Source organism: Mus musculus, chromosome 15, assembly GCF_000001635.26.
Source record: "Mus musculus strain C57BL/6J chromosome 15, GRCm38.p6 C57BL/6J".
NCBI lineage: Eukaryota > Metazoa > Chordata > Mammalia > Rodentia > Muridae > Mus > Mus musculus.
This window is the reverse complement of record NC_000081.6, coordinates 92,218,896-92,233,167: the sequence shown is the minus strand read 5'-3', so window position 1 is coordinate 92,233,167 and position 14,272 is coordinate 92,218,896. Positions and strand designations below refer to the sequence as shown.

Here is a 14,272-nt window from a genome sequence, read left to right as displayed (position 1 = left end):
GTGGGGCCTTCAGTGAGAGCACTAGCATCATTTCCCTGGTGCTGATTGCAGAGAACCATTCAGGGTTCTTCAGAAAGTAGTTATGATTTCTTTTACATCATCTTCAGAACACCCGTAGTCCCCTGCCTATGCTGAGCCCACCCAAAGCCCATTCTTCTGTACAATACATTTTTTCTCTAGCACGCTGTTGTCAGCAGTCTGTTTCCTTCTTTTATCCTTTTTGCTGAACTCTTATGGCTGTGTTTACTAATATGTCTTGGTGGTCACGTAGAACTATTATAACTGAAAACTTCACAGGTGCCATACTTGTCTCAACAACAACAACAACCTGCCACCTGTAAATGAACAGGTGCCATGACTTTTGAAAAATAAAACGCACATTATCACTGCGTTGGTTGCAATGATAAGGCAGTAGGGTCTATATTCACAGTGACAAGATTTTTAAATTTTACTTATTCGTGTGTATGTATCTGAGTGTGTGTGTGTGTGTGTGTGTTGTGTGTAGATATATATGTTGGTGTGCATGTGTGTAATGTATACATGTGTGATATTTGGGGTGTGTGTGTGTGTGTGTGTGTGTGTGCTTGCTTTCTACCCATGGAAGCCAGAAGAGGGCATTGGATTCTATGGAGATGAAGTTACAAGCAACTGTGAACCACTCAACATGGATGTTGGCAATTGAACATGGTGCTTCTGCAAGAGTAGTCGGCATGTTTCAACTCTGAACCATCTCTCCAGGAGAAGTGATTTTAATGGAAGAGAATGGCTGAGGTAGTTAACCATCCCACAGTCGACACCCTCACATGATATTTACATAGACTTGGATCAATAATTAAAACACATGTAACTTCACTTCGAATAAATCCACCCTCTAAAAAGCTTATGATTACTTACACCCGAAGCTCAGAGTTGCCTCCGTGCTCCTGACCATTCCGTAGTTGTTGGATGCCAGGCAGTAGTACACCCCAGCGTCTTTCTGTTTGTCCGGGTTGTTGATAACAAGGTTTCCTCCGACCATACTGTACCGATCGTTTGTCAGGTCCACGTCCCCGTTATTCATTCTCCATCTAGAGAAAAAGACGTTAGTGTTACACTGAAACTCGTAAGTCTGGGAACTGTCGGGCTAACTTTACTCTGAAGTAATTCAAGTACGGTTCTCTGTGAAGGGAGATGATCATGTACACGAATCGACGGGGTTTCTAAATGATCGAGGATCCCGAGTATTTTGAAACATGAATAATGATTTAGCTAAGGTGGCAAAATGTGCAAACTCCCAACACTTTCCCACATCTTAAATGAAGAAGTATCCTAAAGGAAAATGGGTTATTGAATTCTATTCCTAAGATTGACTTCATGTATTCCAGAGATGAAGTTCATTATTTAGACATGAGCATACTTGATAGCCATATTCTGCTAGGTAGTTTCACAGGCACCTAGATACCTTGCATAAAATATTAAGACATATCTCGAGCAAAATTAAAATAAGAAGTATGAGTATCTGGCTAAGTAGCACAGCGATTTTTCAATAAAACTAAAGGAGACGGGCTGTGTGGTCAGCCATTAACACGCGTTGACCACTAGAGGGAGATCACGCAGTTTAAAATTGCTCTACTGGGTCTTAATCCAAACCACAAATGAAGTGGTAAATTCAAATTTTCTTCATCCTCAAGATATTATTTAGTGGTGCCTTTTCATATTATTGAGGGGCAACTTTTGTTGAAAGCATTTTCATCCACTGTATATTTGTATGTGTAACAGTGTCAATGAAAAATATCGTGGCTAACAACACTACTCTAGGAAGGAGACATTATTTAAAGTGGAATTCTGCCTTTTCTGAGTGAGTTGGAGAGAAGAATGCATGTAAAAAGACGTTTCACTTATGATTATAGTAAAAAAATTTTTTTTACAATTATGCTGTGCCGTGCCAGGGTCTATCTGTTTAAGCAATGTCCCAGGAAAAACATCAGATAAAAGTCCTGACCTTGAAGATCAGGGGGGCAGCTGTGGCTAGTTTCCAGATGCCAAATACATTCCTGATACAAGTGAAAGTAATGAAAAAACTGCATGACTTCAGAGTGTGTTTGTAAGTCAGGTCCCTAGGACATTTCCCTGTTATAATCCTTATGGGCTAAGAGCTCATTTCAAAAGCAAGAACACACAGCGTTCGTTCCGTTCTTGCTTGCTGCAATCACTCCAAATCACCTGCTTTGATTTCAGCAGGGCCAGTCTTGCCCTGGGCATGTGGAAGTGGTTTGGGGTGATCATCCCACAGGTTTCCTGGTCAGGCAACTTCAATGGTCGCGATTCTCCCCTGCTTTATTGGGTCCAAGTTGTGTTAATTACTTTGACTTCCTGTGGCTGGGGTTGTTTAGGGAATCATAATTTTATGCCTTGCTGTGTTTGGATAAATTCATGGTCTATTTTCAGAAATGTGTGTTGAGACCACTGGGCCTTCAGATAAGCTTTTATTGCAGCGCTCGCTTCTTGGGGGCGGAGAGTGGGAAAAAGTGTGTCAAGGCTGATGAGGGGCAAAGAAAATTCCTTGTTGTACCTCTCACCTTTCAGAAGGCCACCATGAATAATCCATCACCACAGAACACGCTCCAGATATAAAACTACTGTGCGAAGGACACAGTGAGTGATTACTGTGGACAGTATGGTTTCTTCTGTCATTCACAACATTTGAAAATCATCCTTTCTACCCAAACAAGTCTCTCATCTTCTCTTCCCCTTTATGCTTTTATATTGCAGTCTGATGCAGCTGCCTCTTTCAGGATTAAACGTCTACTTGGCGCCCCCAGCTCCCTATATTAATATACGGACAGTCAAGCCAGATCAAGCTGGGCTTTAGTTTGGCTAAAACCTGTTGGGTGGAGGGGGGGCATATTTTGCATTCATACAGCCTCTGTGCGGAGAAGGTCCATACCCCTGCCCATGCCATGTTCCTAGAAACACTGAGCACACACAGCACCTGCTGAATGGTTGCTTCCAAGCCAGGCTGGAGGCTGCTGGCGAGGCCAGTATCTCAGAATCCTCATCGCTGAAATAGGCTTGAGATTTACACACTATCTTTAGATATCATCGCACCTGTGCTTTGGTCAGGCATCTGTATTTAACTTACATGGTCAAGCCAATGTATCTAATTTAGTATTTAGCATCCTGTCTTGTAAAATTTCTGTAGATACATTTCCTCCACAGACTATCACCTATGCCAGCCCATGCCCAAGACCCTGTACAGAGGTCATTGAAGTAATTTTAGCAACCAAATAACTGTTAGAACAATTGTGTTCTTTGTAATTTATGTTGTCCACCCATGCACAAAATTGAAGCCATAAAAATAATGCCAGGATGGTGATTTTTATGCCTAAATTCATATCTTACTGTAAGAGTAATTTTATAATGATAGCCAGAGGCAGGAAAAAATGAACACAATTAGAATTAAGTGGTGAGAAAGAGATTTTTTTCCCTATAATAATTTTGTATAATAATAGAAAGCCATTTTATAGTAGGAAGGATGCCTACTATCGAAAATTAATTAATTCATAGACTTCAATTCAATCAGGTGATAATTGTCCACTGCAGTCCCAATTTCCCATAAATCACTTTGTGGGTTTCCCCCCCCCCCCCAGGAAACACTTCACAAAAGAAATTCAAATTCACTGGCATTTGGTTAACTTTCAGTCTTTGAATAAGATTACATTCATAAGTTTATACAATTGTATAAACTCTCTGTAGCACAGAAACCCATTTTTAACCATAAGAAAGTTTTTATGATCGCACAAAGAAGTCACTCAGGAACATCAATCAAAAGAGACACTGATGCAGCTCAGAAGGGAGATATACTTAAGACACAGTTATTTTTTGTACATGCTGGAAATACAGCTCAGTGGTAGAGTGTTTGCCTCACATGCATGAGCACCTAGGTTCAATCCTAGCAACGCAGGAAACTTTCTGCATTGTCAGAAATAGAGATTTGTGATCACTGAGAAAGGGTAACACATTCTGGAACTGTCTATGCGAAGAACTCTGAATGTAGTTCCTATAGAAATATTACTGGTCACCCAATGATTTGAGTTATCAAGGATAGTGCACATAAAATTATTTCATCTTCAAACGTATATACTTAATGCTTTTATGCAATATTTGTTTGTTCTGAAGCTTCAGTTCCGTTAGATGATATCAAATCTACAAGTATTGTCACCGAATAAGTAAATTCTTACATATATTTAAGAAAATTTTAGATAAATATCATATAGTGTTTTCAATAGTGTATACGTCAGTATTTGGATTGCTGTTCACGGACCCTATAGACTTGTCTTAAGTTTCTTTATAGATTTGAGGTCACGGATGCCACCTGTACTCTCCTGCCCTACCCCTCCATTCTAAAACAAGCTGTGGGTGGAGAGCATTACTTGTAAACTGGAAATGGGCTGGCGCGTGCCCGGCAGTTGAGTGACACTTTTCCTTCCAGTGACTCTTCTGGGTAAATGGTATTGATTGGCTGCTCTTCAAAAATGGGCCCAAATCCTTTGTCCTCCTCAGACACTGAAACAACAAAAAACAAGACAATTTTATAGTGTACACCCTTGTAACTCAAAGGAAATTTGGTTGCATCAAAAGTGCCTCTTTTTCTCTTGTTTCTCATGGTTTCTAAAGGTACCATTAGCCAGTTATTTACATCTCCCTTCATACACACACACACACACACACACACACACACACATATATACACACACACATACACGCACACACATATATACACACACACACACACATACACACACATACACACATATACACACATACACACACATACAAGCATACACACACACATATATACACACACACACACAAACATATATACGCACACACACATACACACACATATACACACACACATACACGCATACACACACACACACACACACACACACACACACACACACACACACATGCACATACCTCCATGAGTTTGCCTGAGCGTTTCTACTTTCTGAGACCATCATCCTGCTTTTCCTATTAAGTTTGTAGATTTGTGACCCAGCCATGGTGGTAATTCCTTCAGAAGGCTTTCTCCGATGCTCCTGTTTTAAACCATTCCCTCTTGTGGCCCAATGGCTTCCCACTTGGGCTTTGAGACTTAAAATACCTGCTTTGATTTTTGAGGCAACCTTCTGTCTCACCACACAGAAAGGACATAGAGACAGGTGACTTCTTTAATCACTATACCCAGCTAGTCAGCTGATTAGTGGGCTAGAATGTGAAGTTGCTTAAGAGTCTAGAAGGTCAGAATGAAGCAATAAATGAATTTCTGACTGCTCTGGGGAGATTATCCTCTTTTTAAGTTTTTTCTTCTTGCACACATGACCAGGATGCACACCCAGCATCATTTGGAACAACATATACACAAATTGAGAATATGGGAGTTGTGAACTGGCTTGAACCCATCACAATTGGTTTGTGCTACCCAGTTTGGGAAGCAATTTTCTGTGAGTCCATCCTGTCTGGAAGGAAGAACAAATGGCACCATACGGAAGGTTGTAAGAGGTGGGAGTCACTCACATATCACTGGCTCAGCAGCATCTGCATACCACAGCTAAGAGCCTAGTGTTCCAAATGAATTAGCAGTGAGCCATGTGCCTAAAAAGGAGGGAAATTCTTTCCTGATGTCGCTGAGATGGTTCAGATAGATGCAAACTGTGGCTCACTCCTCCAGCTTGTGTCATGACTGTTTTGTCTTTGTTTTTGGTTTCATTTATTTAAGATGGTCTCAGATAGCCCAAGCTGACATCATACCCCACATCTTCCTGACTCTACTGCCTCAGGTGTTGGGATTGTAGCATGTGCCATCATGCCAGAATCTTCCAGCTTAGTTATTCCCCTTTATTTAAAATATATTTTTCATGAAATATAATTTGATTACAACTCTACCCCTTCCTTTTAGTTCCTCCCCATCCAGATCCACAGCCTTTCTGTCTTTCCTTAGAAAACAAACACGTATCTAAGAAATAATGATAAAATAAAATAAAACACACTAAGAAAAAATAAATCAGCAGAGTACAAAGAAAAACAAAGAGAAGAAAAGGAGCCTAAGAAAGAGCACAAGAAACACATCTAAATCCAAAGGTGCATGCGTTCACACACAAGGAATTCCCAAACACAGAGAACTAGAAGCTATAAATATATGCAAAGGACCCTAAAGTAAAAACAATTAAATAATACATCATTTAATGATAATAGATAAAATAAATAAATGGAGGGAAAAGAATGACCTGACTCAGTGTTATAGATCAAAGAACCTCCAAAGATACCACTGAATTTATTTGGTGTTGACGATCTACTGCTGGGCATGAGATCTGCCTTAAGAGTGATTTGCAATCCCATAGGAAGAACAACAGTATCAACCAACCAGACCCCCACCCCAAAGCTCCCAGGGATTAAACCACCAACCAAAGAGTACACATGGGGGGACCCATGGCTCCAGCCACATATGTAGCAAAGGATTGACTTGTGTGGCATCCATGGGAGGAGAGGCCCTTGGTCCTGTGAAGGCTCAATGCCCCAGTGTAGGGGAATGCCAGGGCAGTCAGATGGGAGTGGGTGGTTGGGTGGGAAAGCACCCTCATAGAAGCAGGGGAGACAGGATAGGGGGTTTCCAGAGGGAAAACTCGGAAAGGGGATAACAGTTGAAATGTAAATAAATAAAATATCCACTTTTTTTTAAAGAGTAATTTATTTGTGCAGGTCACGTGCATGAGGCGTCACTCTTTGAGAGTTCATATATTTGTCAATCACACTGTGCTTTGAAAACCTTGTTTCTTTGGTGTCTTCCATCCCCACTGGCTCTTACACCTCTTTCTAGTTCCTCTTCTGCAGAGTTCCTTGAGCCTCCAAGGAAAGGGTTTTGATGGAGACATCCCATTTATGACTGAGTGTAGCAAGGTGTCACTCTCTACATATTGTCTGTGAGTGTATTTGTTCCCATCTGCTGCAGGAGGAAGTTTCTCTGATGGTGGCAGAGCAAGGCACTGACCTATTAATATGGCAGAATGTTGTTAGGAGCAATTTTATTGCTATGTTCCTTTTGTAGAACAGAAGGAGTTGGTTTTCTTGTAGGCCTCTGGCTGATCTAGCTTCAGGTTTTTTCTTGGCCACCCAAGCAGGGTTGATATGTTCATTTCACGGAGTGACCTTGAATCCAATCAGATATTGGTTGGTATTCCCATAAGCTTTGTTCCACCATTGAACAAGTCTCTTTTGAAGGCAGGTTGCCATTGTAGATTGAAGGGTTTGTAGCTGGCTTTGTGTTGAAGTATTTCCATTGGAAGCATGCTGAGTACTTTTGAGCACCATGAACACTAGTCTGTAGGTGAAAATGCTTTAGAGAGGCACCAGCTTGACTTCTCTGTGTTCAGTGGGTTGTGTAGGTGCTGTCTTCAGGAATCAGGCCTAACAGTCAGGTTGTGAAGAAGAAACAATAGCCTTGGCAATAACCTGGGTTCTTTGGGGGACCCCATGCTACTGCAGGGCCAACAAGTTGGATCTGGTATAACCCTTTCCCAGAAGCTTCATTTGTTAGCAAGAGATGTCCAATGGGGGCTCTGAGATTGCTTTCAAATAGATGATTTAACTCAAGAGGCATAATGGATTTTATCTTCACTAACATCAACCTATGAGATCCTGTCTGAAAATAAATTACCCACTAACAGTGGTAGACCCCTACCTTTTCTGTCGTACTAGCAATATATGTATGTATATATGTATGTATGTATGTATGTGTGTATATATATATATGTATATATATATATGAAAATATATAATGTACTATATATAATTGAAAGGCAATTCTGCAAAGAGTTTATATAAATATTAAATTTGTGGTTAAATTTGTATAGGTCAAACAGAGGAATTTATTTCTTCTTAATGGCAATAATTTGCACAAAGCATGTGTGTTCATTTTCCAATCCTCCAGTAGCTTCTAACTTCTACAGGAACTGACTATTAAACCTTAGTGGAATAAAATAATGAAGTTAAATTAATCTTCATAAGGAAAAATTACATTTAAAATATTTTAGTTTTCTCATTTCCAGGATAGATCAATACTATTTAATGAACATATGGTGCTTATATTTCTAGAATTTTCTACCTTGAGTAAGACAACGAATCCCCTCTAGGGCTTAAGAATGATTCTGAACATTTTATTCGGGAACTGAAATTGGCCCTGAAGAACAGCAGTTACTGCCTACAATTGTTATACTCAGCAGCAACACAACCCATCACCAATGTGGTCACTTCACGGTCCACTAACTCACAGGTGTGTGCCCGACTCAGATCAAGAGAAACATCTTCCAGGAATAGATAGCATAGCATCAGACTCAGGACAGGACCCATTAAAGCAAATCTATACCCAGCTTCAGGAAAGGGTGTCTCTGTCTCTTGATAGTCTAGCTGTAGGAAGATGCAGGTAAGAGTTTTAGATGTTCTGGAAGTTTTATAGAGTTGAGAGAGAGTCAGGGGAGGGGGAACATCTTAGGTTACATGAACATTTAATTAACATGTTTTATTTTGACCCGTGTTTTTTTTACATATAAACTCATTTTAATAAAAAATAATTTTTTAGTAACTATCATAACTCTACCACAGGAGTGATTACTTTATCAAATATGGTTTAAAATGTTGTTAAGAAAGTAAAAGATCACACATGCTTATTTGAAGTAACACTTGCAGATGAAGGACAATCAAATGCGATTGCTTCTCTGTGAGTGGGCTTTTCATGTTCATAGAGTACAAAGTCAGTCCATGGCATAATATAAAATTGGGTCCTCACATTTTTCCCATGTGGAGATGGTCCTCTGTAATCTTGCTATTTGGTATTATTTCCAAAAATTGAAAGTAAGACTGCAGTCTGTGCTTGAGAGTTATTTTTAGTCATTTTTATAACTGTCTTGAAATAGACTATATTTTCATTCTGAAATATGTCATCTGAATCTGCTATTAAATAGAATTTTTGCATAAGTGTGTTTTCCAATGAGTCTCAGAAAAATCTATTAGGAAAGAAAGAAATGGTACCAAAAATTGAAAAGCCTATTGTTAGAATCCTCATCATATTTACAGTATTTCTTATTATGGAGCTGAGAGTGGTTCAAGCTCCCTTGAAAGTCAATCAACTATCCACATGCAGCAAAAGCTATATTGTTTAGCACAAACTTCTTGACATTATTGGTTCTTTCTTCACTGAGAGAATCAGGATGTTTAGGACTTGGGTTTTAAATACTCTGGCACCTCCATCACTTAGGGTGATGGGTAAGAAGTAACATTGTACCAATTTAACATTCCTAACTATGCAATACTGTGAGTTCTTCCTTAAGTCCAATTTTTTAAAAGGATGGAGAAGATTGGATTAGCAGATTACGTTATATAGACTAAATTTTGCTTGGCTATTCATCACAGGTAGAGTCCATCATGAATTTATAGACCCCTTGGACCTTGAACCATTTCTTCAACTCTTAGACATGGCTACAAATATTTCCAGGATCCTTCATATCTGACTGTACCTTAAACGTAAAGTCTGTTGTAGCTGGAGAGAACCTAGACAACGTAGGGCCATGACATTTCTTTCAGAGGAGTCTGGGAAAGATTTCTTTTTGTAAACAGAGATAGAAGATGGGGGGGGGGAGAAAAAGGAGAAGAGGGAGAGGGAGAAAGAGAGGGAGAGAAATGTCCCGTCTTCACTTAGAATACTGTCTGTTCATGGGTGATAGCCAGCTGTGCACTTCAGGGAAAGCTTGAAGTGGCTTACTGCATTACATCACAGGTAGCAAAGAGGCAGTTGTTGAAACTTGCTATATTCAAAGAAGATATATCAACGGATTGAAAAGAACAAGCATAGGAAAGAACTTTTTTGTTACATTGGTGTGAAGAAGATGGACTAGTATAGAGTTTGAAAATAACATGTATTATTATTATTATTATTATTATTATTATTATTATTATTTATTGGTTTGTTAAGACAGGGTCTTTCTATGTAAGCATGGGTGTTCTGGAACTCTCTATGTAGACCAGACTTGTCTTGGATATCCATCTGCCTCTTCTCCTTCCAAGTGCTGGGATAAAAGCCATGTGTCACGATTCTCCCAGTATATGGAATGTATATGTGTTGATAGAGATAGCCATAAAGAGGGAGAAGTTGACAATAGGGAAAGAGAAAGTGGACATTTTCTGTGGCAACAGGTTAGATGGACCATATGAGATAGAACTACTGCATAAGAGCACAACAGGGTGTGGTGAGCCCTAGAAATGGCAGCACAGCACTGTTGCAGATATGAGCAGTGGTCAAAGAATATAGGGGCAGCCTATGGAATTGCCTTCTCGTCATTTCTAATCTCCCTACATAATTCCAGCCAAACCCAACATGTTGATGTCAGAATGCACAAGTATTTTAGAGGTGTGAAGAGAGAGAGCCCTATGACATGACTGAGGGGGGAAATGGCCATGTAAAGAAATGTTGTGTTTGCTGGGCAATCTTAGTATTCCACCTGAAGTGAAGGGTCACAAAGTTAACATAAAGGAAGTGTCCATATTGGTCATCAGGTAGATGAACATATGTATGTATTATGTCTTTCCTCAGAAATTCACCTTGCAAAAGGGGGGACTTTGGTATGCGCAGAGGCAAGGTCATGTGAGGAGCCACGGGGAGAAGCCAGGAACAGCCGAAGGCAGGCACTGGAGTTATGCCTTTACAATCACAGGGCCATATGGGGCCAACGGCAGCTGGAGGAGGCAAGGATTCTGCAGGTTCTAAGGGACTGTGGTTATGCTAACACCTTGAGTCTAGGTTCTATTTTCTAGGGATGTGAAAAAGATAAATGTATGTTCTTAGTGACTCAGCTAGAGATGTTTTATGATGTCAGTGCAAAGAAATGCCTGCACTTACTTATTTTAGTACTATAAACCTTGACTGCAATTAAAAATAAACCATTACACTTAACTCAGCAGCAGGGTTTCCAGTAGTTTATGGTTTATTTGACAATAAAATACTTTCTGATGAAATTCCTGTGAATATTCTATAGAAATTGCAAGTCTTTCTTTCTTTCTTTCTCTCTTTCTTTCTTCCATCCTTCTTTCGTTTCTTTCTTTGTTTCTTTCTTCCTTCCTTTCTTCCTTCCTTCCTTTCTTTCTTTCTTTCTTTCTTTCTTTCTTTCTTTCTTTCTTTCTCTCTCTCTTTCTTTCTTTCGCTCTTTTAAACTGTTATCAGTCACCCTGTTTATTTAGAATTTGTACAATTTCTACTTGTTAAACTACTTCAGGGTTCCTTGTGTACGTACAACATCCATCATTAAACACACCTTGAAACATATATCATTCCTCTAATGCAAATTCCATTTTTTTCTTCAAGAACTGTTTTTTTTTCATATTCCCTACTTATGATAAGGTTCTTGAAGTCTAGTCACTGCTTTTTATAAAACTTACATGTAGTGATTGCCAGCTCACAACGTAGGAGGGAAATGGCTTTGACAGGATTTGGGCTAAGATTGTTCTTTAAACCTACAAGTAGAAATTCTTTCCCAGTCCAAATGGCATCATTTGGATTTGCCCTGGAGTTTGTCACACGGGATGCCAGCAGTTCTTCCTGACTTTGTATTGTGTCATTCTGCAGTGGTTTTAGTTGGTTTGCAGTTACTAGTCACTGGGCACATGGCCTATCAGTCACAATGCCAGCTCCACTCACTGTGTTTTCTGTGAGGGTCTTGCAGTAAAAACCCCAAGTTGACTTTTGCATATTGAAAACAGAAGTTTATATATGCAAAATCTGCAAGCTTAGCCAGTGAGTTCCAGCTGGAGAGGCAGATCCAAATTGGTCTTTGCTACACCTCTTACTTCAGCAAAAACAGGAGACTCAGACCAGCAGGACTGGTTGTTACATTCAATACATCTCAAACAGGAACTTTTTATACCATCTGTTGGATCCTAACTGCACCGAGTCTTAAGTTCCCATAGGCATTAACTTGAGTTTTCTCTCTTGAAGCAGACAAAAGGCTTACAAAATGGTTGTTTTAATCTTTTATTATTATTATAACTAATTGATTATTTTATTAATTTACATTTCAAATGTCCCCCTTCCCTGTCTCTCCTCTGCAAACCCTGCATCCCCTCCCCTTTGCCTCTAGAAGCATACTCCCCCAGACGCCCACCCACTGCTGCCTCATCCCTCTAGCATCCACCTACACTGGGGCATCAAGCCTCCATAGGAAGAAGGGCCTCCCCTCTCATTGATGCCAGATAAGGCAACCCTGTAACTGGAGCCATGGACCTATCCATGTACTGTTACAAAGTATATAAGACAAATGGAAACTGCATTGAATAGTTCCATCTGCCTAAGCCTGGTGTGTGTGTGTGTGTGTGTGTGTGTGTGTGTGTGTGTGTGTGTGTGTGTTTGTGTTTGTGTGTGTGTGTGTGTTTGATTGTCTTTCAACAATCAAGCAAGCTTTTTTATGATCTAAGAAAAAATACCTTACAAGATTTCTAAGTGACCCAACAATAGTAATTACCATCAAGTTTAGAGTGACCATAGCTTAAAGCAGAAATCAAATATAATTACACACACACATACATACATACATACATACATACATACATACATATATACATACATACATACACACACACACCCAAGCTATTTAAAACTTACCTCCATGACCATATCTTCTGTGCCAGGTAAAGTCTAAAAAGAAAAAGAATAAGAAAAAGATTTTTATGTCAACTAATTCTTTCAGGTGTGTTTAACTTGGGAAGAATCAATGAAATGGGACAAAATACTCTTCACACAAGATTGATGTATCTTTACACCTGTTCAAATATTTTTTCTTGTTTCTACACTATATAGTAGTAGCACTGTTTGCCATCAATAGGATTAGTATGAATTTGAGAGACTAATAAAACGCTTTATATTTCATTTGTAATAAAATTTAATAACCATATAATATTTATCCATGTATACTTATATGTACATTATGCATGCGACTATATATGCACTTATGTAGATTCATACCATTATTGTGGCTCTGTATATTTACTATTGCCTTTAAATGCTTCAGCACCAACTGTGGAACAGGATGGGGACAAAGGATAGAAAATCACCTTGGTTCCTGGGAGTGAAGAATTCCAACACAACTACCACGTGCTCAAGGTCTTGGTCCTTTCCTAGCTTTCTAGGGTTATCAGCAGGGCCCCTCTTATATATATATTGTCTCATACATTACATCCAGACCAATTTCCCCTCCAACTCCTTCCTCACATCTCCCCTCTCCTCAGATCAACTCTTCTGTTTCCCTACAAAAAATAGTAGGCCTTCCAGGAATATCATTTACCATGGCCTAACAAGTTGCAATAAACTCTCATATCACAGCTGGAAGTGGCAACCCAGTAGGAAGAAAAAAAAATCTCAATTATAGACAAAACAGTCAGAAACATGTTCCCACTCCCACTGTGGGAGACCCACCAGAACACCAAGCTACACAACCTTAGGTTGAGGAGAAGACCTAGCCCAGATACATAGGAGGTCCCTGTTTGTTGCTTCAGTTTCTGAGAGCAGAAAATTGGGAATTGATCTGCCTTAAGACCCAGCTATACCATTCTTGGGCATATTCTCAAAAGACACATCATTCTACCACTTGCTCAACCATGGTCATTTACAGATTTATTCATAATAGCCAAAAGCTGGAAACAACCTAGATGTCCCTCAATCAAAAAATGGAGGGGGGATGGGATAAAGGGTTTTCAGAGGGGAAACCAGGAAAGGGGATAACATCTGAAATGTAAATAAAGAAAAAATATCTAATTGAAAAAAAAAAGAGAAAGAAATGTAGTACATTTAAACAATGGAGTATTAGTCAGCTGTTAAAAACAATAATATCATGAAATTTGAAGGCAAAGACACCCACAAAAGATCATCCCAAATGAGGTAAAACAGACCCAGGCAGATAAACATGGTGTATACTTACTGACAAGTGGACATTAGCTATTAAATAAAGAGCAATCATGCTGCTACAATCTACAGGTCAAGAGAAGCTAAGTAACAAGGAGGCCTCAAGGGTAGATGCATGAATCTCCCTGCGAAGAGGTAATAGAATAGATTTTGTGGGTGTGGATGATAGCAAGAGGGATTGGGCAGCACAGGGTGTGTGTGTGTGTGTGTGTGTGTGTGTGTGAGAGAGAGAGAGAGAGAGAGAGAGAGAGAGAGAGAGAGAGAGAGAGAGACAGAGACAGAGAGAGA

At 39.5% G+C, this 14,272-nt stretch overlaps 1 protein-coding gene across 7 annotated transcripts in view; it reads right to left on the bottom strand.

Annotated features, from left to right (window-relative positions):
* Cntn1 (contactin 1) overlaps positions 1-14,272 on the bottom strand; it is a 290,816-nt gene that overhangs the window by 108,800 nt on the left and 167,744 nt on the right. For all 7 annotated transcript variants that reach the window (XM_006520383.4, NM_001358051.1, NM_001159648.1 and 4 more), the window contains 3 exons: positions 12,689-12,721; positions 4,413-4,545; positions 895-1,067 (listed from right to left, as the gene is read on the bottom strand). In XM_006520383.4, coding sequence (XP_006520446.1) covers positions 895-1,067; positions 4,413-4,545; positions 12,689-12,721 — 339 coding nt within the window. The remainder of the gene's footprint in view (positions 1-894; positions 1,068-4,412; positions 4,546-12,688; positions 12,722-14,272) is intronic.